The sequence below is a fragment of the Netta rufina genome (assembly GCF_964035555.1).
Source record: "Netta rufina genome assembly, chromosome: 2".
NCBI lineage: Eukaryota > Metazoa > Chordata > Aves > Anseriformes > Anatidae > Netta > Netta rufina.
In genome coordinates, this window is record NC_140124.1 from 129186990 (window position 1) to 129212774 (window position 25785).

Consider the following 25785-nt stretch of genomic DNA (forward strand, 5'->3'; position numbering starts at 1 on the left):
TCTCTCATTCCTGCCCTAATATTTCTGCTGTAAGCCACTAGAGTACCATCCTCAAACGTCTTTGATCCCACCCACTGACGTTTCATCACACTTTTCACCTTCTTTCTGCCAGCTAATAAAACCCTGCACGTGGCTTAGCTGCAGACCTGCACCTCCTATGTTAAACCCACGTGTTTCCTACAGAAACAGGACACATTTTTGTGGGAGTATGTTAACGAAAAGCACGAGAACTGTCAACTTTTCTGGAGGATATTCACTACAGAAAGTGAAGGGATGAGAGATGAGATAGGTGAATGCGAATAGGTAGATCAAATAATCATTATGGTTGGAGAGGCTCTCCAAGATCATCTGGTCCAACCATCCCTTACCACCACTGTCACCCACTAAGCCGCGTCCCCAAGCACCAGGTCCAACCTCTCCTTGAGCACCCCCAGGGACGGTGACTCCACCACCTCCCTGGGCAACCCGTCCCAGTGCCTGACTGCTCTTTTCGAGCAGAAATGTCTCCTCCTTTCCAACCTGAACCTCCCCTGGCACAACTTGAGGCCATTCCCACCCCCCCACACCCCCACCCCACCACCCCTGAGGCGCCCGGGCTCTGCCCGCCCCCCGCCAGCAGCCCCGGTCCCGCCCCGCCGCCCAGGGGCGGCCCCTCCCCGCCCTCACCTGCCGCCCTGCCGCCGCCACGGCGCCTCCCGGCCGCCTCCCCGCCTCCTGCCGAGGGGCTGCTCCCTGCCCGGGGGGGTCCTGCCGGGGCCCGTCCTGCCTGAGGCCGCCGCCGCCGCCTCCCCGCCCGGCCGCCGTCAGCAGCCAGCGCCGCGCCGCCCGCCATTGCCGCCAGCCCGGCGCCGCCATCTTGGGCCGCGTGCAGGGCGGGGCGCTGCGCCTGCGCGCGGGGGGCGGTGAGGCGGGGCGGCCGCCATCTTAGGGCGGGGAGCGGCCGCTGCGGGGCGCCCGGCACCGCCCCATGGCGGGCTGAGGGGGGCCCGGGTCCCTCAGCAGCACAGAGCCCCGCTATTTTCACATGGAAGTAAATTTATTTTCTTATGTTTAAGTGTAATCCTCTATATTAACAATACATTCCTCACACTTCTGGTTTTTAGTTTATTTTTTTATTAAGCTTCTCACAAGGAACTGAGCATATATACATGACAGCTGGCATGCTAATAATGTTGTCAGGAACTCTTATTTTTCTTCCACACCCCTCCACAGCAGGGGGAAGTTTCAGGCTTCACGCACTTGTTTCAAACCTGCTTCCAGTTCTAACCGTGGTGATAAACACATGCCCAAAGCTCTAATCTTGCCCACACCAGGTGCCAGAAACATAGAAAAGACAAGCAATTTGAAGACAACAATCCGATAAAGCAACAGGTAGAGGAACAGACCTTGCCAGAGTGCCATGCTGCAATGTAACACTCTGCGCAGCAGAGTAAATGGGAGTAGTGGTACATCTTAAGGGGTTCAGGCCCTCAAGACCTACAGAAAAAAACAGCTATGTAGTATGTAGTAGATCTTTTCCAGTCAGTCTACAGGGGAATGAACATAAGCATTTGACAGCAGCTCTCTCCCACTGCCTAATAGAAGAACCACTTTCATGCTCAGGCCTATTCTTACCATCCCTGCTCTGTTAGTGTCTGACACCTCTGCATCTGAATTAAGATTCGCAACTGATCAAAAGTTCAGAACAAAACGCGATATTGATCACGTTATTGTAACTGAACTAAACCAGCATTAATAGGCATCTTGCTTCCAGAGTCCTCCTAGTTAGATAAGCCAAAGACAAATCAGTAAGTTTTAGATGTCATGTGTTATACTACCAGTATCTTTTGTACAAAAACCAAGCTCTTAATACAGTACATTCCAACACATCTGTAACTGTGCTACAAGTAACTTGTTTAAAGCCTGCTGAAGTACAAGTCCTTTCTTTAGCTGGGAGTGATTCTCCTAGTCTGGTTCCCATGCAGGCAACACTTAATTGAAATAATCACAAGGGAGTAAAGTTTGGCAGCAAAAGTAGATTCAAAATGATCCAGTTGAACAGCAGTTACAGATTCAGAAGCAATTATGTATCCACAGTGTATGTACAGTATAATTAACTTCTCAGAAGAGTTTTCATTGCTGTATTTTAAAGGTTGCCTTCAAATTAGAGATAAGTCCTTTAAATGTTTGAAAGGCATAAAAATTCCCCTTCCCACACAAAACCCCAAACAATGCATTTTAGTTTCAAAAATAATTTGAACCCACAAACAAGCTTGGTATCAGTTAACCTGGTAAAATAGCTACGTGCTAAATAAAAGCACATCTGGTGGAAAGAGCGCAAAGAATGTTAGAAGTGTGCTTAGGTCTTGCTTGCAGCATCTGGCAGTGGGTAGCAGGACAGAGGCAGGAATCTCAGTGGGTCTCCTCCTGTGTCTGTTCTGCAATTGTTTCTGTGGCACTGGCATTGGCAGCAGAGTTCAAAACTTCTCCAAAGTCTCCCCCGGCAGGTTTGTTTCCTCCAACTTTAAACTAGAACATAAAGAGAGCCTCAACATAAAGTTATCTACATAAAACCAGTACCTCTGCACAAAGAAGCTTAACAACTCTTCTCAGCAGAGCAGCTTTTCCAGGACTGAGCTACCCCCACGACACTTTATATTACTTAGAAAATATTTAAATATCACGGACACACCAGCTTCCCTGTGACTTCAAGACACAAAAAATGAAAAAGAATGAAGCAGACCTAATTCTGGGGAGTCTGAAGGCTGACACACACACACACCCTCAGTTAAGAACAGTACAGGTATGCCGCCTTTTAAGCCAGATAGGCTTTGAAAGATTCAGAGTTAAAACTAGCTGCTGTGTTGTTCAATTAGAAGCCTTGAACGGTTTTCAGTCTCACGAGCAGATCTTGAGTTCTTTCATGGAGCCTTGCAGCTATGCTACTTTCTCCAGGCAGTCTGTTCACCTTTTCACTTCTCTCTACAGAAGTTATTTTGTGGTATGGCATGGCCATTAGTGACAATGAGCTTGCAGAAATCTAATGATTGTCTAATGCTTGTATGCTTCTCATCAAGCCAAGTGTGCTCCTGAGAACATTGGAGTCTGGATCTAGTTATATGTTTTAGTTATTTTTGAAGTTGGTATTGTTTTAGGTGTTTTTGTTTGTTTTTGTATTTTTAGGGGGGGGGGGGGTAGGAAAGAACCTACCCGAATGGTATTAAGGCTTTTATGAGTAAATTTAGTTTTACGAATATTTTCTGCAGAACCAAAGTACAAAGACCTTACATAGTTTAAAAAGAAGCAACCCAATCTGTACTCCTACATATGATACTAGTCCTTAGGAATGCACAGAAGTAAAAGCCTAGACTTTTTGATATAATACTAGGTGTATTGATATAATACTAGGTGTATTATACTAGGTGTATTATCATACTATCCACTTGTACAGGCTAGATAGCTGTTGATCCATCTAGTTATGAGCATCCTTCTGTTTTTATTCTGAAATCATTAGGCACAGAAACCATTTGCACAGTATTTCTAAAGACGTCATCTAAGCACCTTCAACAACTTACCAGTAACATAAAAAACACACAGGTTACCCAGAGCCCAGTTAAGTCTTCTCCATATACACAGCTCCACAGTCACCAGGACTTCTTACTAATGCTTACCTTTAAGTTCTCAACTTTTTCCTCAAAAGATTTGAATGTAGGAGAATTTCTAGGGACAAAAAGGAACCACAAAATTAAAAGTGTATCCAGTTAGCATATAAATATCAGAAAACAAGCAAGCAGTTGCTTTTTCCAATGTCAACATGCATTTTGTTTATTTGGGGCTTTTCCTTTGTTTTTAATTGCAGCTTAAAAGAGTTTACATCTGGATCTCTATTTATAAAACTGAAGAACACTCAAGCTGCAACTTATTCACGTCAATTAGCCATTGCCAGTCTCAGCTATAGAATCCTTCATTAGAAGATGGAAGAGAGCACTAGCCATTTCCCCACACTCCCCCACCCCTCCACACACAGTGATTTCAAACAGGTTTCTGGCTTAAAGGGTTTGTTCAGAAAAGCTTTGTCATCCCCTTTTGGATAGCCTACTGTATTACCGCTGAATAAAGCTTGTCAGATTTTTTTTTCCACTTGTTGGAGAAAAACAACTTTAATTTAACAGGCTGCGTTTAGATAACAAAATAGTTCACAGTGACATTTTCTGCTAACGTAAGTTTGAGAGACTCCCCCTTGTTTTTTAAGGGCTGGAGACAGCTGTGATTACAAACAGTGCGTTCTGCATATGCAGAGCGGGACAGCTCACAGTGTTCAGTGCTGAGGGCCACTGTATTTTTAATACTAGGGTCAAAAGAGTGCCTGTCACTGACACTTGCAAACTTCTGCAGTAGCTTTTACACCTTTTCTGCCTTTATGCAGAATGGAAAATGCTTGCCCTCCATGGACCAAGGCTAAGGATTCATAGCAGACAAAATATAAGTTACATAAAAATGGAAGAAGTTTTTTTTAACAGGTTAAGCTTCCTTCCCTCCCTTTGCTTGGTGTTTGTGTCAGTCACCCACACCTAGCAGCACACTTTCATTTAGGAAAACACACAGTGACATCTATATTTGAAACCAGATTCCCTCAGGAGATAGAGGGACACAGTGCCAAAAAAAGAATGCAAAGAGAAAAGCAAGCAAGCACTACAAGTCAACAAAAAGACTTTTTAGGAAACCGCATTTTCTATTCAGTTCCAAAAGACAGTCCTAAATCAGATGGTGAACTACTGTCTTTCAAACTTGTCAATTACATTTCTAACAGGAAGGTAAAGTGTTACAGTTCTCCAAACATCAGGAAAGTGCACTTAGTCTCATTCCAGATGTCTGATAACCATCACTGTTAAGTAGATTAAGTAGAAATAAAAAGAAATTATCCTACATAGTCAATTTCCTGCACCAATATGAAGTCTTGTTCTTTCTTGGGTTTGTTTGTTTTGTTTTTTGTTTGTTTGTTGTTGTTTTTTTTTAATCTGTTAGTTAAATTCAGTTTTACTTGATCCCACACATGACAATACATATACCCAACAGCTGGATTATGCATACGTTACCTCATAATAGGCATGCTAATTGAATGTTGTATGGAGCGTATACTAAGTTGCCAGCATTAAGAAAAGAGAAAGCAAGAAGTTAGTCGAAATGATAGACAGCAGAAATTGGCTTAGAAAGCTGATTTCCAGACACCATCTTGGGTAAACAGCCAGTCTTATACAGTCTTAAATAAGAACTGCTTCGTTTTGCTTTTTTTAATTGCTTAGCCATGCACGCATACACATACAACAGAGCAAAAGCTGCAACAATTTTTTCCTTTTTAAAAATATCCAAGTGCCATGCTCATTAGTAAGTACATATTTTTAGCTGAAGTCTGTCTGCTGGTAAGTTTTTTCAAGTGAGACATGCTGCATTTACGGTTTTGACAATATCAAGTAGAAAGCAAACAATCCGGAGTTATCAACCAACCGACCTTCCTACTCAAAGAATTAGTCCAAAGGTCAGAGGGCTCCCACTTCAATTCAGTATAATTTATATTGATAAGTGTATAAATCCTATCTAGAGAGAGCAGTTACATCAACCTATATCCAACTTCAGACTTATGGTGGGGGCAGGGAAAAAGTCCTCGTTTCAACACTTCTGAAATTCATGGAGGATTTCTGTAACCTACCAGCGTTGCCACACTGGTACTGATTGGTGAGAACACACCTACTCCTAGAAGATGGCTGGAGGTAGGTTAAGGGGCTCCCAAATAACTTCAAAACCATCAGTTTCATACTCTGGGACATCCTTATTTACTCTTGATACAAATTAGTCTTAGTGTTAAATGTTTCTTGTCAGCTACCACAACAGTAAATTAGAAAAAAGTGATGATTTTTCATAATTGTTTGGAATATTGTTTTTTTGATAGGGCTTGATGATGTCTTTCAAGAGAATCCTTTCCACGCTTGCTGGTGTGGGGAGGAATAACAAAAAACCCTCACATTTGATGCACCTCCAAAGCTCAAATTAGTACCTCAGCACAATAGAATATACGTTCACAAAAGCAAAAGTGGTCATTGCATAGGAAGTTCTCAGAGGCTCGTTGGCCAAACGCAACGATAGGAAGAAAAACACACATGTAAGAAAACTTGCCTTAAGGTTGGAATCCCTTAAAGCAGATGTACAACTCCTGGTTTTGTAGGTACAGTGCACTGGGAATCAGATTCATTAAGGCCAGCTGCTGTCCTGCTACACGTCAGTAACGTGTGGCCATGCTTTGCTCCTTTACCCTAAACCTCTTTCTGCTGTTTTTCATCTTCACTGATGGTTTGGCTTCCACAAAGTTTTTCAGAGCACACAGAAGATGACTATCTTCAGAAGCATCTTCATATTCCTTTCTCTGCTGTGGATTTCTAGTAATTCTGGTTTCACTGCTCTGCGCCAAGTTTCAGCACAGAACTAGGCTGGTGCTACATAACTCTTTGTGCAGTCACGCTGAGCCACTTCCCCTTAGCCTGCAAGAAGTGCCTCAGTAGCTGAGGAAGTTTAAGGCTAAAAAGGGTGAAAGTTACCTTCTTTTTTTTTCCCCGTGTTTACAATCTGCAAACCTGCTTGCACAGAAAAGCAACAAGCTATGGTATATTGCAGATCTTCTAACAGGTGCCTAGAGAGCTTTAATCTCAGATCACTTAATAGAAGAACCATTTGCATTCCGGAGTTTACTTCTCATGTGATCCACTTGCACATACTCAGGATGTTTTGTAAAGTGTCACCGTAATGTATAGGTTCGGCACAGAATGGTTTGGTTTGCAGGAGCACTGGGTAATCTTAAACATCACATCATTTGTTCAACGAGTGGGTTCTAAGAAGCAAGATGAAGTCTTGAGAAGCTTTACAAAGATGAGTCAATTTTTCTCTTCCCAATTAACAGAATACCACAAAGCACTCACTCAGCTAGACCTAGAAGCAGGGCAGCTTGAAGATGAGAAGCCCTTTTTTACAACACCCAGAAGTTAAGACACTAGCTTACCTATGAAAGCAAAACCAACACAGTAAGTTCCTCCCTAATCTTCCATATAGTTTGTATTACATTAAAAGGCTTCTGGTCTATTAGAAATTATTATTTTTATAATTACTACATTGCCTCACATTTTGAGAATACAGAGCCATGACAGAGTCCCTGTCCTGAAAATATGCTTAAGAGCTCATAAGCACTAATGCCTTTTGTTAATAGTCAGGTTTTCAATTGATATGCTGACAAATGATGACATTTTGAAGTCCATGATCACATCACGTTTCCAAAGCAAGCAAAAGTTATTCTACAACCTCAGAACAGGGGAAAGATGAGGATTTCTGCTCCACGGTATGGACGCAGTGCAAGAGGAGCTAAGTGCAGAGTTATGGTAGCTCAGGAAGTTTGGTGAGAGCTGCATCGTGGTACTACTGCTATTTGGCACGTAGTACTCATGTTGCCCACATGAGGATGTCTAGCTAATCAAAACATTCGTATAAAGGAGAATAAAGGTATTAAGAAAAACCTCAGAAGGGACAGAATTTGTTTACAGCACAACAAAAAGCAGAAGAAACAGATAAAGAAAGCAAGAGCTGCCTGACTTTGCAATCCCAGTCCTCCCTGTTTCAATACTTCTCAAGTTCACAGCTCCATTAGCTAGCTGCCTTATTCCTTTTTACAACTGTCTCCAGTCCCATCGCAACAATGAACACCTGCATACGTTTGTGGCATGGAAATAATCCAATCATGTCACTACAGCTAAAAAATCCCTAAGCTAAGACAGCACAAGAGGAAGCCACAATGAAGAAACCACTTTGAAGAAAAATGCACCCCAATATTCCGTACTTGTTCAAGTATCAGACCCATAAATTCGCAGTTCTAGGAAAAGACTTTGACATCTAATGCTTCCTGAAATTCAGGCTTGTGTCATCTTAAAAGTAGACACCGTTTTAGGGGTTACATAACCACAGGACCTGAATTCACTGGTTGAATCCCAGTTGAAATCCCAGTTGAACATGATCCTCATGAAAGCAAAAAATTAAGTGTTTCTAATCTCCTAAGTGCAATTAAGATCTAGTACAGCACTAATTCCCCTCCCCCCCCCCCTTTTTTTTTTTTTAAATCCATCTGCTCCTGAGTTTATATCCATACCTCGGATTTCCATTGCCATGATTTCCCCAGAGCAGCACACAGACAGTGTGACTCCCCAGGCCCTGTCACTCTTGCTCCCAGCGGCCTCATTTCTGATCATGGCCAGGTCGCTGTTGAATACTCTCTACCTTGAGCAATTAGGACGCTCTTGTTGGGTTGGATATTGAGGTATTAAGTTCTTAAGGCCAGAAGAGAGCTAGGAGTCTGCTCATCCCTGTCAAACAGAGCACTCCAATAGCAGGATGAGAACACCACAGCCTGATGGAAGGAAGGTGAACCCCGTTAGTTAAGCAAGCAGCTGAGCCTTGCATCCCAAAGGCATTTCCAGTCTCCCTCTGTCTTGCTGATGGCTAGAGATGAGATATATTGCAGATGTTCTTATCCTTGAGCAAACTGGGCTCACTGTCTGCCTCCTCTGCAGGCACAGCAGAAGGGGCTAGAGCTCCTAGCTCGTGTTCTAGCAGCCAGATCCCTACATCTCTAGAGATCCTATTACCATCTAAATGGGTACATAATGAGAGAGCACGAAGAAGATGAAGCCAGACAGAGGTGCACATGAGAGGATGAGGCAATAGACAGAAGCTGCTACACAGGAAAGTTATCTACTGAAAACTTCACAGTGAATATTTGCTTTGAGTAAGCAGATAAAAGGCACTGCAGCAAAGGTAATTAAAATACTCCACGTCCAGAGATGCTGAAGTAATCAGGTCAAAGATAAGGACTGTTTCCATGAACATGTGAATGCACAAACTACCTCACACTGCACCTGTAGTGATTTGGTTAGAGTCACAATGCTGAACGACTACTGTAATAGACACCAGAAAGGGAAAAAATTTACTCTCTCAAGGCACAAACACTGTACAGACAAAGGAGGAGTTCCGCATGCCATTGACCTCAAAACCATATTCCACTTCTTTAAAAAAGAAATCCAGAGTCACTTTAACAGATTCCTTTCTTACACAAAAGGGAAACTATTACATATTATCAAGATTTCATGTCCTGGGACAGTTAGCAGATGAACTTGACAAAATGTCTTCTGACATTAGAAGAACTGCAGCTTTACATCAACTAACAGCAGAGAAAAAAAAATTACCTTTTACAGACACAACTCATTTAAAGCTTTTAATGGAGACAGTCTGACTACATGCTTAGTTTCAGAAACAGTTCTTGTGCCCACCTTACCTAAAGGAATGTGAAAATGCCTGTAGTCTGCGCAATGCCAGAGTAAGCATTAAAGAGAGAAAGGAAGTTCTGATAAATCTGAAGCAAAATAAGTAACTGAAGCTGCACCTCAAAGTTTTTTTTTCACTAGACTTCAACAAGCAAGAAAGAGGTTAATGGCAGCACTTCAAAAATCAATGGTTGATTTTATTACGTTGCTCTCCAGTGCAGCAATATTCTGTTTGAATGTTTTACTTGTCCAATAATTGAAAAATAAGTTTGATCCACTATTCATAACAAGTTACAAGTGGAGATAAGTTTTATATGTTCCAGCAGTAAAAATGATATAATCAAAGAATTCTAAGCATATGATTAGATTGCACCCAGGAAGAGCTTAGTTTGCACGCCGTTAACAGTACATGTAATGATAGAAGTTACCATCAAACTTACCTAATTTGTATGAAAGGGCTGTGTCACTTCACACAGTCAAAATACGCTGTTACATACCAATGTTTAGGAATTAAAATAGTCTGCTAAAAGGTAATAAAATCAAGCCACTGCTGTGAGGTAGAACAGCTTGCAAACAAGTAAGGCACCATAAAAGGAATTCACACACACAAAATACAAGAAGTCTTTAACTGTCTTTCAAGTGTGGCATTCCACAAGCTGAGAAAGTCAGGGAACAGAAGGGATGATGCTACCTGCATTGGGCACACAGAGGCAGACAGGGATGCTGCTATCTGCAATCCTACCAGAAAAATCGGAGTGGCAGCAAAGGTAATAGCATATGTTGTGTCTCTTGCATATATAAAACACACCCCACAGAACTCTTCCACATCAGGACATACATGCACATTTTGCAGCAAGTCACTCAGCACTCCTAAGGCATGCCAAGTTCTTAATAGAATAACTTTTAGAAGTGCTAAGAACGTTAACAGCATAAATTTGTTTCAGTGATCTGCTTAAATAGGAAAATGCAACTTTTTGTTAAAAACTAAAGACACCTACTTGACATCTTCTAACTTCTTGGTTATGACTGAACCAACAGTTGAAAAAGCAGCTGAAGCCTTCTGACCAGCCTGAGACAGGGTTTCTGATGTTTTCTTGTATCTGTGTTCAAATAAAATTAAGTCTGCAGTTATTTTAACAGAACACATGAGAAACTTTTAGTGTATGTATGTTAAGTTTTATCAAACCCAGAAGCATACTTCAACTTTCGGGAAGAATGGACAAGCTACTTAAGAGACTATTTTGAATCATTGCTGTCTCTTTTGGCTACAGCATCTCTGCCACCTCAGATTTCAGATCAGATTCACCAACATATATCTACTACTCCAGCCCCAGAACAGATGCTATCTGCTACTGTAGGGCTTCAAAAAGAGAAAACAACACAAATACACATTAAGAAATAATGTTATTTTTGGTACCAAGCGTCTGAAGTCTTATCCATAATGGTTTTGTAAATAAACTTCATAGCACAAGATTCTGTATTAAGAGGTACATCCTCATACATTCTAGAAAGTCAGTGACTGCAGAAAATGAAGTTGACTCTACCCCTTAAAGTAGAAGTTTCTGTTTGGCTAGAATATTAACTGTGACTTTGTACTCCTCCTGCATGAGCTCAGTTTACAAAGTTTTCCACAGTAGAAAAGGATACTCTGGCTTGGTACACCATGATATCTTGGTAATGGTATCTCAGTTCTGTTAGTCAAATGTATTAGAATCTCCCATGTTATGGTTCATTCTTATTTTGCATGAGGTGGTATGACTAGTAATGGCCTCAATGAGATAAGTCTATGAATTATTTACACAAATCTTAGTGCAACCTGACTTTGTGTTATCAACACATCGTATTTCACAGAAATAGATGATTTAGACATAAGAACTTCTTAGTTTTCATCTCAGACTACCATCATGAAGAGATACATACGCTGCAGTTGATGTAACATCTTGCCAGCTTTTGGTAATGTTCTGCTTTAGTTCCTGTAAGGAGTTAATTCCCAGCTTTCTCTTGATTTCTGCTAGGTGCTTCTCTTTGGCAGCTAGCACTTGTGAGAGTGTCTGGATTTCTTCTTCCACCTATTGCAGCAGAGATGAGAGAATCAAGTCAACAAGTGATCTACACAGCCATTTAACTACATATGTAGGAAAAAACACCTACTAGACACCATTAATGGAAGGGATAATAGCTTTTTTCTTTTAGCATTGCCTCACAGTTGTTTCTAATTACTGAAGGGGAAATCAAACAATCTACAACAACAACCAGTTAGTCAGAAATAAGCCTACTTGCAGCTAGCTCTCTTAGTATAATAGGCATAAGCAACTGGGTAGCTCTGAAAGACTGTATAGTTAGATATTACTACCCTTAGACTCCACGGGCCTACATTGAGCTTGAATATTAGTCAAACCTGGGACAACCACCAAGCCTGCATGCTCTTTCCAGATCAGAAGAGATGCTAGCTTACAAACAACACAAGGAAGCTCAGAGCATGTCTGTTCCACACACGAGTTTTGTCTCCTTTCTTGGCCATAAAAATTCTTCTGTGGCTGAATTCAGCTACAGGAGTATCCTTCCCAGAGCGTGCTGGAAAGGACTTCGAGGGGTGGGAATAGTGGCAGACTGAGTGGTTTAAAAAAAAAAAAAAATAATAATAATAATAATCTCTTCCACAACTAGAAGAAACTATTAATGTCTGTGTACTTTCTTATTTACACAGGTAGTCAGTTAACTCTCAGAAACATGGACCAGGTCATGGTCAGAGGCTTACAGCCTACAGAATAGCACTGTAGAACTGTTTGACAGAGGCACTAAGGCAACATGTACAAAGGCATACTTCCAACCCTACTTTTTTCATCCAGACTGGAACACCCTTTTTCGGGATGTCAGGCTGCCTACGCATTTAAGCTCCCTTGAGGAAGTACCAATATCCTTAATGCACCTTGTGTTTGGATACCTGTATAAAGATCAGCCTGACAGCTGAGCAGGACCAGATTCCCCTACCACCTTCAATTGACTGTTTCTGTGTGGAACAATACTCAGGACTACTAAAAACAAAGCCTAACTGAAAAGCTGTGTGTTTATTTCACAGCTAACCTTGGTATGCCAAACTTTCAAGCTTATGCTAGTTTCTTTTATTCCCTTTAGGGTCCTAAAGTCACAGGGAGCTACAAAGGAAAGAAGTCCACTCAATGAAACTTGACTTTGATGATTTATGAAATGCATACACCAGGCTTGAATATTTTACTGTCCCTCAACAAGTGCTACTTTAATTGCTCTTAAAACTTCTGCTACTGTCAAGTATAGACAAGAATAGACAAGAATAGTTACACAGTTAGCAATTAGCAAAGTAGCGTACACATGGAGTTTACTACAAAGCATCCTTCATGAGAACAGTTTTAATCACACCATAGCAATAGAGATAACACTTGGTACTGGCTTCTAACCATGTTCTCTGACAGCTTTTTTTTTCCCACCCTTAGGTGAGAAAGGGGTGGACAAAAGAGTTAGACATCTATAAATTCTGTTTTAAGCTCTGTTTACTACGCACTTTTAGCTTAATTCCCCGTATTTATAACTGGAGTTTCTTCCTGACATGTTCCCTTTCTCCTCACACCCCACAACACAGAAGAGTGCAGTACCCAGCTTCACTCAGAATGAATACACGTAGCATTATTTGTGTGTTCAGAGACCTGGATTTTAATTCTCAAAACCAACTTAAGAACTATTTAAGAGATTTACCTTAGCAAGCTCTCTTCTTAGCTCATCCTGTTCTTCTTCTGAGAGTGTTTCTGCCATACCCACTGTAGCAGCAGCATCCTCTCCAACCTCAGGTATAGAGTCAGTTCTCAGCAGCCCTAGAGGTGAACAAACCATTAAGAGTCAAATCATTGTGCGTTTGCCAGACAACTACATGCTGACATACAGCCCTTTCACGCCAGTGTATAAATAAGACCGATGACAGGATACAAGAGACACACTCCAAGTACTACGGCATACAGGAGACCAGAAGATATCTTACTGTTTCATTCTATCAAGTTGCAATAAAACTCAATATAATTTCAACTTCTGCTGTAGGAGGAGACTGGAAACTTGTTGAGAACGACCTGGCCCACTACTCTGATGAAAACCAAGGCTCAGAGCACATCTCAACCACAGAGCAGTACATACACATGCTCCGCCCAGGACTTCATATGATTACTGCTCTGAATTGCCCCTGCAGCACCAACTCTGGAGACATTAGAGGTGCTTGGAACCAGAAAAGAAGGCTCGCTCCCTCCCTCCCTGCTCTCTGGATCAGAGAAAAGTGTCTGTTCTCAGCAAACTGGGAACTGCCATGGCCACAAGCAAGTTCAGCACCACAAGTGGAGAACTCCTCCCCATATGCAGTGCTTGACCTTTCTGCCCCTCATAACTGGAACTGCCATGGCTAGGAAGTCACAGAGAGCCTGGAACTAGAAGTAAAATCCAGCCACAAAAGAACAGCTTAAGACAGATGAGAAGCCCAGAGAAAGTTTAAGACCAAAAGGCCTCCACTGCAGACAAGGTGATGGAGTGCTGAGAAGGGACTGAGGAGGATGTCAGTCAGCTCTTCCACTCCTCCCCTTCCAAATCCAGAAACCAGAACTGTGCTGAACCCCTCTGTATGAATCTCAAACACCCCTATGACCCCTCCCAGCCTTTGTCTTCACACCTTCATGAAGAGGAGGGAGAACAACATTCTTTGTATCACCACGATGTGCTCAGTTTTAAGAACTCCATTTTGAACTCCAGCAGGCTCGGTGCTGCGACCACCTCCCTGGGGAGCCTGTCCCAGTGCCCGACCACCCTCTGGGTGCAGAGCCTTTCCCTAACCCCCAGCCCGACCCTCCCCTGTCCCAGCTCCATGCCATCCCCTCGGGTCCTGTCGCTGTCCCCAGAGAGCAGAGCTCAGCGCCTGCCCCTCCGCTCCCCTCGTGAGGGAGCTGCAGGCCGCCATGAGGCCTCCCCTCAGCCTGCTCTTCTCTGGGCTGAACAAACCAAGTAATGCAACAAACAGCAAAAGATTCCCCATTTTCTATCTTTTTAGCTGATATGTAAACACAGTTCACCAAAACGAGGGAATCCTGTACTAATTTGCAAAGAAACCAATTTGCAGAGAGATTGTATGCTGAAATGGTTACAGGATCCCAGAACTAACACTCACCAAGAGGTAAAATAGCTGTATATATAGTAAAATAGAGTAAAATGAAGAGCCTAACAAATTAAACCATAGAGATTTTTTTTTAAATGATAGTGGAGGGTGACAAACCCAGTAATTCAGGAAAAGCAGAGTTATGGGTGGATCTTCTCCAGCTATTAGCCAGCTGTTCTGTTAACAACAGCCTGGCACTGAGGCGTTTCAGGGGTACCAGGAGAACAATTGCCTCCTCTATCCTTTCACAGGGCTGGAAGCATGCATCCCTTCAGACAAGTTGAGGACACATTAGCGTTCCCTTGCTAGGCACCACAGTGATTAACCAGATCAATCCCACCCTGGTTTCAGCAGCTGTTGATGGCATTACGTGATAGCGTTTGGCTTGAGAATCCACCAACTCATTAATGAGCAATGTTACATCACTGTTAATTTCCTTGTGAGGCTTGGTATCAAACAGCTACATCACAACACACCGAAAAAGCCTGGGGAAAAAAAAAAAAAAAAAAAGATTCTGCAAAGCTGTAATTCTATAAAATATGCTCCCAGCAGCTGTCAAATCTATAAGAAGAGATGATGACTTCTTGATAAAGTTATTAAACTAAAACAAAGCTCAATTTCCACAAATCCTCTCCCTAACGGTATGTTTTCCACCTCTATTTGTGCCCAGAACAGTAAAAGCACACCAATGTATGGCCAGAATGTAAGTGGCGAGTCAGCCGTGGAGCACAGCAATCAGGAAGCACACTGAATCCTGCATTTATGAAATCAGCACCACATTTTCCCCAGAGAATTACGTCTGTCTTAAACATAAGAGAGCCTACAGGTTTCCCAATTACTTTCTGGCAGAAATCTAAAGGGGGACACAGAGGGTTCAAGTCTAATGCCCAAACAAAACATAGCACTTCAGCCCAAAATACAGAAGGATTACAGCTCATGTCCCACAGCCAGATCACTTATTTATACACCAACACATTTCCTTTTTGTAACACCAAGCCATTAGGAATGCCATACCTTTGTCTAATTGCTACTTATGCTATTATATATGCCCAAAAGAAGGAAGAAAATCAAACTGCACTTTTCCCTGATGCACTGTCATCCTCAGCAAACTGTCCTCTTCCTGACAGCAGGTTTTGAGTTAGGTTAGCAATCCCTTTAAGGGCTACAGACCTCACCACTTCAAACCCAAATTTGAGATGCTTTTCAAGCACCAAAGAGCACGCTGCCTACAGAGCATTAGCACATCCTGCTGAGAGGCTGCTCAATCTGGTTAGGAAGGGTCATCTGGATTATCTCACCAAAAATAGATCAAGTGAACTCAGGGGCAGAAAAACAGGCTGGATTGCCTCCCACATCATAAGCTTGCATTTGGGGAATATCCTTTGCCTTTGGAAAAGTGGTGTTTCAAGGCAGTTTCTGCTGCTTCTTGCAGCACAACGCTGAACTTGAGGTTCAACACTAAGCAGCATGGGAAAGATCTCACCTCGCCTCCCCATTTACAGATGGTTTGGGAAGATAGGAAGTCACTGCTAATCAAATGCCTCCACACCTCACCTAGCTCATCTCGTCACACCTTCCCTTCTTGCTTTCTGTCCCCCTCCCACATGATACTCCTCCTTCAGTCCCATCTGAAGCATGCAGACACCTGCCACCCGTGCTCTCACCCCATTACTGTTCACCTCTGCCCTGGCATTATTCCTACTCTCACGTCACTACTTGAAGGACACGGTGCACCTGCAAGGCAGTGCTTGGCCTCTGTTCTTATTTCACAGTGCCTTACTTCTCTTTAGAGTTGCAAAGCACTTAAAACTCAGTCATTGGATAACCTGCTGTAACCAAGTTTAGTGTGAGCATTTCAAATCTCTTCAGCAGAGGGGAAATTCTGCAGAGAGAATCCAGTAGCTGGAAGTAGTTAGCCTGTATTGGGAAAACTTACCTAGTTTTAAAGGTCAGTTTTTAGATGTCTGCTTTTCTAAGACTGAGAAATTATCCCAACAGTTGATTAGATCTAGTTAAACGAACCAAATAAAGACATTGAGAACTCAGTTTGTCAGGTCTCTGCAGATCACAAGCAGTCAAAGAAATAAGACTTAAAGCCCACGTTCCTCTTACAGGGCAGATGAAGCATTCGGTTCTCACTCAGGTTTTGGTCTGTGCTTTGCTGTTTTCAACCCGAGTTTGTGACCCATCTTGACCTGAAGTTCCTACCACTTCCTGGCTCGAAGGCAGAGATTAGCAACACACACCAGCCGTTTCAGGAAGCGCTGGTCACTTCAGATGAGCAACCTTTTGGGTGGGGAAGGGTTCGCTTTAAAAAACCTTACCTTTAGACAGACCTTCTGTGCCAAAACACTCATTGCAAGTGTCTGATGATCACTATGCAGTTGGCAAAGCCAAAGAAAAAGCTAAAGGTACTTGTTAGAGCCCAGAAGAACAAGCTGCCGGAATGATCTTAAATTTATAATATGATGTGGCTAAAAGAGGGGATTTATTTCACAATATATAAGAAAGATTGAATATGAAGTGCTTCCCCTTTCAGTGAAAAGGCCAGTCCCATTTTTTCAGCCTCAGGAAGGGAATCCTTTGGCCTCTCCCAAACACCACTCATAAAACCATTCAAAGTGAATGAAGAAGGAAACAGCAGAAGGTTGGCACATGCTGTGATGCATCGGCACTAGGTACTGAGGGCTGCTGCTTCCCCTTTCAGAGGAGGACAAGGTGCAGAGCTAGAGCTGACCGCTGCTCCTCAGTGCCCTGAAGCTCATCTGGGTCACACAGAGGTTTGGTTTCGTTCACACCCCCAGGGGTTGCAAGACTTTAAAGAACAAGCCCACAAAGAAAAAAAAAGCCATCACATCTAACTTAGCTTTGCTTTCTCACGCTGGAAGGAGGGCTAAGCCTTCTGTTTTTCATTACTCCAGAGAATCGAGCACTGAAAAATCCTGTCCCGCAGCAAGGAACAGAGGTCACCAGCTGGGAGCTGCTCAGGGTAGGCACTAGGCACCAGCACAGGGCACCTGCTGCTGCAGCACAGCACCTAACAGCTGCTTCCTCCAGAGCATGCTAAGTGAGGAGAGCTGAGGATTTACAGGACATTTTTGTCAAGCAGCTACGTTTTTTTTTTTTTTTAAATATACATATATATATATGTATATATATATACACACACACACACACACACTCAGGCAGCAGCAGGTAGTGTAATTTCAGAGCTCCAGTCTAAGCATATAATTCCTACGCTTCCCCCCCCCCCAAAAAAAAAAAAAAGTAATCTAATCAAACTAGCCTGGCTACATCAATCTTGCAGATGTTGCCCTTTTGTTCCTAATTTTTTGCTTTGTTTCCCCACAAACTGCCTTCCTACAGAGTTGATGAGTAAGATAAAGGTGGTAGATGCACACGAGATACTACCTCCATGAGATCCCAGAGCCCGCAGACCACACAGATAACAGCAGTACTTCACTTACGCTGGCCTTTCAGCCCAGCCACAGATCCCTCACACGAGCAGATCCTTTCTACAGATACTAGCCACTAAGCTTCCCACACCACGCTGTGACAAAGAGAGAGCAGGACGTTACCAGGCTTCGTCAGCGTCGGCGACCCAGGCGGAGAAAGGTTTATGCCGGGTGAGAGGTACAGGTAGTTTCTGTCCACTCCCGAGTTGAAATCGAAGGGCGACTTGTAATCCTCGGCCAGATCCATGTCAGAAAGCTCAGAGCACGTAGCCACCCTCTGCTGCCGCCGAAGGAGGCATCCTGGCTTTCGGCAGCCACAGGGCTTCCTTCAGCTCTCGTTTCCTCACCTGGCACTCACCGTACAAAAACTCCTCCTAAAAGTCAGCCGACACCTCTCCCGTGTTTGATAGAGCCGTCCAGTGAGAAATTTCTTAACCACGCCGTAGCTTCTGCTGTTTACATGGCACTAAATTGAGTTCCTGTAAATTTATAACTGGGGCTGGACTTAAACAGACCGTGCCTTTGCCAAACAGAAGCCCGGGAGCCGTGCACTGAACGGAGAAACCTTCGCCCTTACTGCAAGAACGGCACCAAGAATTTTCAATCATTTAAATAAAAAAGGGTCAGCTGACAGCAGCCACACCAGGATATCCTTAATCTTCTAGGACACAAAAGGATTAGTAGCCGTAATCTACCCTATATACCATCTGGGGAGGACTTTTTCCTCTGATTAATGGAAAATTCTGCCTGTGTAACTCTTGTCTCTCCAGCTGTGAGTGCCAGAAACCCGGCTCTGCGAGCTCAGGAGGTGACAGAGCAGCCCTCGTCTCAAGGGCTGTGCTGGAGACACCACCCAGCTCCACGGAGGTGAAGATGTGCACTGCGGTATTTGACGGCTTCGTATCTACATATGAAGCTGTGTTTGGGGCTTTTTTCCTTCCCTTTTCTTTAAAAAAAAAAACCCTGTTGAGGTGCACTGCCCGTGCCCTTGGTGCGTCAGGCAGCCTTACGGCAGGAACTGGTAACGCTGGAAGGCACGGCCCTCATCCTGGTGTTTTGCCACGTGTACTATGAAGAAATCAACAATGATTTCCTGAACGGAGCCCTCCCAACCCCACGCCCTCACCTGGGCTCCGAGCCGCAGCCTGCAGGCAGAATTAACCAAAAGGCAGTTCTCCTTTTCCTCTGCCACAGGAGCAGAGACAGGAGGCCACTCTGCTCAGAGCCACAGCAGCAGAGGAGCCCTGCAGCACAGCCACCTCCATGAACTCCCCAGGGGTACCAGAAGAAAGCACACCACTTAAATTTTTAGCTTCTCACTTCCACCGCAGGAGCAGGCCTTTGGGCTAATTAAAGAGCAGCTCCTTTGGGCTGCAGACCTACTTTGGTTTCTGGCGCAGGCTGCCTGCAGGCTCCTAACAATGAGCGCACGCAAGCCCGAAACACAGCTCTGCTATTGCCTGAAACCACTCAGAAGATGACAATACAACATCCCTCTGCATTTCTGACACGTGACTGCAGCAGCGGCCAGAAATATCGTCAAGTTCACCCCAAAAAGTTCAAAGCTTCGGTGGCAGTGTCCTGCAGCCTCTCCTCGTGCAGCTCAGAGGCAGCCTGTGCCCTGTGCAGCAGCTTGGAGCACGAGGCGTACTGGAAAGCTGAATGTTTTCCACCACCACTTCCCTGAAACAAAAGCACGAAGGGGAGTTTACCACCGGCAAGTTGACAGCCCCAGAGAATCACTCACTGGGAGCGAATCGATGCGAGCTACTTGCAACTGTCCTGACGTGCTGTTAGAGCTAAAAACATCCCTGGTGATCCATTCATGCCACCAGGAGTACCATTTCCTGGGCTAGGGCATGAATGAGAGTCAACATTGATGTTCCCCTCGCTCACAGGAAACGCCCCGTGCTGTTTTTTCAATAGATGGCATGTGGCAAAACTCGATCTGGGACTCTTCCTGTATCTCTGCTATGCAAAAGGCACTCTCACACTCTCACATCCCGTCTGGCACCTGGCTTGCTGGTCTGAGGTTACCGCCCCGGCCACCCACTGCAGCACAGACACAAGCGTGTGCCACACGTCCTCACTGCAGCCTGAGAGATGACGTCCCCCCGAGCGAGGCTCCTCCTCGGTCACCTCAGCCAGGTCACCTCCAGCCCTCCACAGCCCCAACGCTGCAGGGATCGGGATTCCCCTAAGCTATGGGAACGGCTCTCTTCTTTGGTAAGGGCCAGCCCATGACCAAAACACACCACGGCACAACCTGCCTCCCTCCCCACTCTCCAGACGAATTTGGGGCCCACACAGCTGGCTCAAGCTGAGTTGAGGCTGCAAAGCCATGCCCTGTTAGATGTGCCTTGCCCTCCTCAATAGATAGGGAAGTCTAAAAGCACTTACTTGCTCCACAGACAGGTAGCAGTGGGGTTCTGCTCACGACCCCTGAGATTTAAACTGAAGATTTCGCTGTGGATGCTTCTGCTGCTCCAGAACTTGTACTGCTTTGTTATCCTGACTGGCTAAGGACAAATAGGTTGGCCCTTCAGGCACCTGCACCATGCTAGAAGACTGACACGAAGGTAAATTACTTCTGTCAAGGATGCTTGAACCAATTACTGACAAGTTCAAGCGAGTATCACAGAGCGCTCAGCAAGGCATTACCACCACATCTCCCACCACTAACCACCCCATCATCAGTTCTGTTAAGGTCTGAGTGCTTGAAGCTTTCCCAGGTAGCTATTTAGCATTCCCAGGTAGCACAGATTGTGCTCGGGAATTATAATGGGAAGAAGCACAGCTAGCAAAGCCGGAAAGGTTGAGCAAACACCACTAACCAGACATTTGCCTGCTTACTGCCAGGTGCTGCTCTTTCTTCAGGTCCCCTCTGCTCCCCAGCTCTCTAGCTGCCACCCCAGCCTGCTGCTGGCCAGCACCAATTTACATCAAGCAGTGCTGTTCACAAGAGCTAAAGAGCCACTTAAGCAGCTTAAGCCAGCGTAGGCTCTGTAGCATCAGGTTGATCTTCAAAGCCTCACCACCTTACGGACACGTAAAGCCTTTCGGCGCCTGATCTGAGGCCTTAAGACTGCTCTAAGAGGAAAAGATGCCATGAGGCAATAAGACAGAAAGCCAGACACTCAGCAAGCCTTAAATCGGTGCATTTATACTCTAATTTCCATGCTGTGCTCTCTCCCCCTTCCTTTAGAAACCAGAAGCCCCCAAGATTTGTTAATAGGGCAAGTGGAGCTGTGGAGATACAGCAACAGATGAACAGTAACAATTGGGGCTCCTACAGCCCTGTTAGGGACAGCCAGCAGACCTGCAGGTGGAGGTTTAGGTGTCTGCTGTCTCCTGGCAGCACCTAACTCACCGCCACCACCCTCACTAACACTTCAGCCTCCCCCCAGGACCTCCTCCAGACCAAACCTGCACACGACAGCACTGCCCAGGAGGGCTCTCTGTACAGAGACAGCTCCCCCAACATTTTTTCAGCACTGAACTGTCCTCATTCACCCATGTTAAAGAACAGATCTGTTAGAATGACCAGGTGAGATGTACTGTCCTATAATGTGGATGCTTTGGGGTTCATGACTTCCAGGTTACTGGCGCTGCTCCTTTTTTAAGGCCAGAGTCTCAGCCTGCAGCATTTCAGCCTGCTGAGGCGGATCTCAGCATGGGCAGCAGTTCTCATCCCTCCTCCTCCCGGTCCAATTACAAACAGGCTGATTTCCTGAGATGTTGCAAAGGATTAAACCCATTAGATCCGTGCTGCAGCATATTCTGCAGCCAGACAAGATGATACCATAAGATTTGCAGCCTGTGTATCTCAGATAAAAGTCACACAGCTTCTCCACTACCTTTTGAAGCCATCTCCTCTAGCATTTAAGGTTTTTCTTAGGGAGAACTCCCTGCCTCATTGCCAAGTGCTGTGCCTCAGTGGCCAGAACAATCCCGTTTGTCCATTCCAGCAGTAATGGGTGAAAAACATTTCCAGCCCACACCAAGAGCCCAGGCCAAAGGACGCTGAGTGAGCCATCAGGTAGGCACTGCACGACCTTTGGAAAAGCCAGGCCAAAACGAGAACACAGAGGAACACTTCCAAACAAGATTAACCGAGTCAAAACCCTGCCAGGTAGGTTTTAGAGGAATTTGTATTTTGTTCTTTGATTTCAGCTGCTTATCCCAGCTCTGCTGCCATTCTCTAGAGACTCTGATCCCGCGTTCAGAGACAAATGGCGAAAATGTGAGAAAAATATTGCTGAGCTGCAGCTAGATGGCACTTGGAAGAGATTAGAGAGAAAGAAGGCTGTGGCGTGGAACAGCGTTGTTTTAAAGTTTGAGCATGTAAGTTTGCAATCTAATTAAAAGCTTTACTAGAGGGCGTTTGATTGGAACGACTCGCAGCTTCCCCCAGAAGGCAGCTCTGATCTGTGCTCTGCAGCCTCCTGCCTCTTCCAGCTGCACATCGGCGCTTCTGGCTCTGGAAAGCGGCTCCGGGAACCCACAGCGCTAACCTCACAGCATCAGGTCCCGCCACAAAACGCTGCTGGGAGCGATAGAAACAAAGCAGGCTGAGTTACTGATTCATGGATCATGTGTTATGAGATTCAAAAAGGAAATTTAAAAGGCAAAGTAAGGAAAAAAGCACTATTTGTAGATTTAGCAAGGCTGCTCAGCAATGCCAGCAAACACTGAGTGCTTGAGGTACGGACTGACTCCCACAAACCCAGTTACTGGGTTTGCACCTGATCTGGCACAGCAAAGGGTGTAGATGTGCTACGAGGGACAGAAGCACAGCAGGCAGCAGTACCAGAAGCACCTCTGCAACCAAGCAGCACACAAACAGGGCTCAGAAGCACTCCACCAAATACTCCGTATTTACACCAAAAGGACTGCCTACATTTTGTTCACAAAATGAACAAGCAGGCAGCTCGTTGGGCACGATACCTGACTTCAGACCTTTAACTCAGAAGTAGCTCCTGGCAAACATGTTGGAAAGCCACTCACTTCTCCCTGAGCCCCTTTCTGCAGAAGACAAGTGAGCGTCCACCTCTTGGGCAGGAAGAATGTACTCTTGTAACACAGAAAAGCTGGAAGACAAGTTACCTGTCAGTGCCACAGAATTCAACTAAAGGTACTTCTAACAGGACATTTCTGCCAGACCATGACTTCACACTTGGCTAAATAGCCTCCTGTGAGGACATCAAAGAAACAAGACACCACACGTGCATGTTCCAGGGTAACCCAGAACCTCCAGAAGCTACAGAAGTGAACAAGAAGCCAGGCTTCTCTTATCCTTTCTTCCCAGAGCCCAAGCTTAACCCCCCAGCATGCCTCTAATAAATAAGTATTAAGATGTGGAAGTGAATTTTAGAGCTTACAGCCAAATCTACGCCTTGCTGTACTCAAACAAAAGATATGCTCACATTCCTAGGACATCAGTTATTTTCAAGTGGTTCCTCTTGAGAAGCACAAACCTTTCTGATTTCTCAAGTCCTACGGCTCCTTTCAGTCACACCATGCTCTTGAAGACCACAAAGCTGTACAAATGTACATTTTTTGCCAGAATTTCCCCACAGAAGTTACTGGTTGTATGGTTAAGCTGCTCTCCTGCTGCACCGTCTCCTTACTCAGTTATCCACTACAAAGATAAAGGTTTTGCCAAGCCAGCCAATGCGATAGCAAATACCAAGCTGATACACTTCCCTATTTCCTCTTCCCAGGCCTTGACTAACCAAACTTAAGATTTCATGTTGTCAAACGAGTGAAATCTGGTTGCTATTATTGCATGACACTTCCAGTTTGATGTCTACAAGCTCATTATTCACCTACCTCTCTCACCCAGTGCAGAGTTTTGGTGAGCACACACAGACTTGAGGAAATAGGGGCTCGCCCAGGCGCGCCAGCACCACTTGCCAACACCACCTCCGTGCTTTCGCACAGCAGCTCCCTGGTCCTGGGCACCTCTCTGAGAGCACCGAGTAAGTCGTGGGCTCAAATGTTTTTGCACTGCTCTTCATCTCATTGAAGAGCCGAGACAGAGCCCTGCAGCTGTGTGTGCAACAAGCCAGGAGCGATTTGCTAACAACAGGCAGCCAGTGCAGGGGGTTGTGTTAAACATAATGCAGCTCGTGCACCTACCTTTAGAGTAATACCACCACCGAGGTTCCCATTATATTAATAAGTACGCTGAGACTTGATCTGATTGATACGTCCTTGAATGACTTTTAATGCTGCCTGAGCTGAGTAAATCCTGTTAAGAGACGTTTGCTCTTCCTCCAAGTCAGAGCAGGACAGTAAATTAAATGCAATGGTTGGCCCGCAGATATCGCTGTCACATGAATCACCGGCCAGCCATAAAGCACTAAGCACTCCAGCAGCAGGAGAAGGTGAAGAAAAGGGTCGAGAAACCTTGTCCAGAGATGATTTCCTGCCAAGGGGGAAAAGCTTTCAAGGATTTCTAGATCCTGGAGGAATTCGAGCATCCCCCGCCTCCATCAGATCTGGCTTTGGGCAGGACACCACTTTCTGGCTCGGGGTGACATTGCAGGCAATTTATCTTTGCTTTTTCACAACCTAAATGGGAAACTCCTTCAGATAAGAGCATTGATCTCAAGCCAAGATTTCCAAGCTGTATTCGTGTATTCATGCATGACATAATTCTGTCCCTGTCTACTCCATCTAAAGGGGAGTTCTCCTAAACACCAACATACTTGGTTAAGCTGATCTCCAGTATCCTTACTTACGTTTCTAAAAGAGAAGTAGGTAGAGCAAGTTAAACCCTTTATTTTACTGAAATATGGGAGCCTCACAGTATTTGAACAGGATTTCAGCGTCAAGGAGCAGTGAACAGCTTTACTCTCAGGGTTTGCCAGCAGGTCTGCATTTAGCATCACTTCCTATTGCACAAGCTCACCCATCACATGCCCCATTTCACAACTGTAAACATAAAACATCAATTCTAACCCCCACCCCAAAACATGGTCATGCTCCGGTCCACGAAATGAGCTGGCATTTAATGGATTAGTCTGGTAAACCTTTCAACCTCTGTGTTTAAGGAGTGGTCTAGCTAAAAATACCCTGCACATCAGTGTTACACCAGGTTTGGTAGCTCTGCCATGGGCACAGAAGGTGCTCCAGATCTAACTGTTAATAATGCAACTCCTTAAATTTCCTCCTGATACCTAATCTGAGCCTCCCCTCTTTTAGTTTAAAGCCATTCCCCCCTGTCCTATCACTGCCCCCCATGACACAGAGTCCCTCCCCAGCTTTCCTATAGGTCCCCTTTAGGCACTGGAAGGCCGCTGTAAGGTCTCTCCAGAGCCTTCTCTTCTCCAGGCTGAACACCCCCAGCTCCCTCAGCCTGTCTGCATAGGAGAGGTGCTCCAGCCCCTTGATCATCCTCGTGGCCCTCCTCTGGACTCACTCTAATACTTGTGTCCTTGTGCTGGGGCCCCAGAGCTGAACTCAGGGTTCCAGGTGAGGTCTCACAGGAGCAGAGCAGAGGGGGACAATCACCTCCCTCGCCCTGCTGGCCACGCTGCTTTTGATGCAGCCCAGGATGCAGTTGGCTTTCTGGGCTGCAGGCACACCTTGCTGGCTCATGTTGAGCTTCTCATCCACCAGCACCCCCAGGTCCTTCCCCTCAGGGCTGCTCTCAGTCCATTCTCACCCAGCCTGTATTTGTGCTTGGGACTTTGCAGATGCAGGACCTTGCCCTTGGCCTTGTTGCACTCCGTGAGGTTCACACAGCCCCACCTCTGGAGCCTGCCCAGGTCCCCCTGGATGACATCCCTTCCCTGCAGCCCTCCAGGGGCCTGCTCCCAGCTGTCAGCCT

At 45.0% G+C, this 25785-nt stretch overlaps 1 protein-coding gene across 3 annotated transcripts in view; it reads right to left on the minus strand.

Moving 5' to 3' along the window:
• Window positions 1-1163: 1163 nt before the first annotated feature.
• LOC311206517 (tumor protein D52-like) overlaps window positions 1164-25785 on the minus strand; it is a gene marked incomplete at its 5' end in the record, with an annotated part of 29371 nt that continues 4749 nt past the window's right edge. The window contains 8 exons of one of the 3 annotated variants that reach the window (XM_084281889.1): window positions 1164-2508; window positions 3651-3699; window positions 5076-5117; window positions 9344-9370; window positions 10331-10432; window positions 11253-11401; window positions 13062-13177; window positions 18072-18207. In XM_084281889.1, the coding sequence (XP_084138015.1) occupies window positions 2392-2508; window positions 3651-3699; window positions 5076-5117; window positions 9344-9370; window positions 10331-10432; window positions 11253-11401; window positions 13062-13177; window positions 18072-18195 (726 nt within the window). In that variant the 3' untranslated portion in view covers window positions 1164-2391. Of the gene's footprint in view, window positions 2509-3650; window positions 3700-5075; window positions 5118-9343; window positions 9371-10330; window positions 10433-11252; window positions 11402-13061; window positions 13178-18071; window positions 18208-25785 lie in introns of those variants that run through there. The other 2 variants (XM_084281887.1, XM_084281888.1) reach the window with 2 other exon arrangements.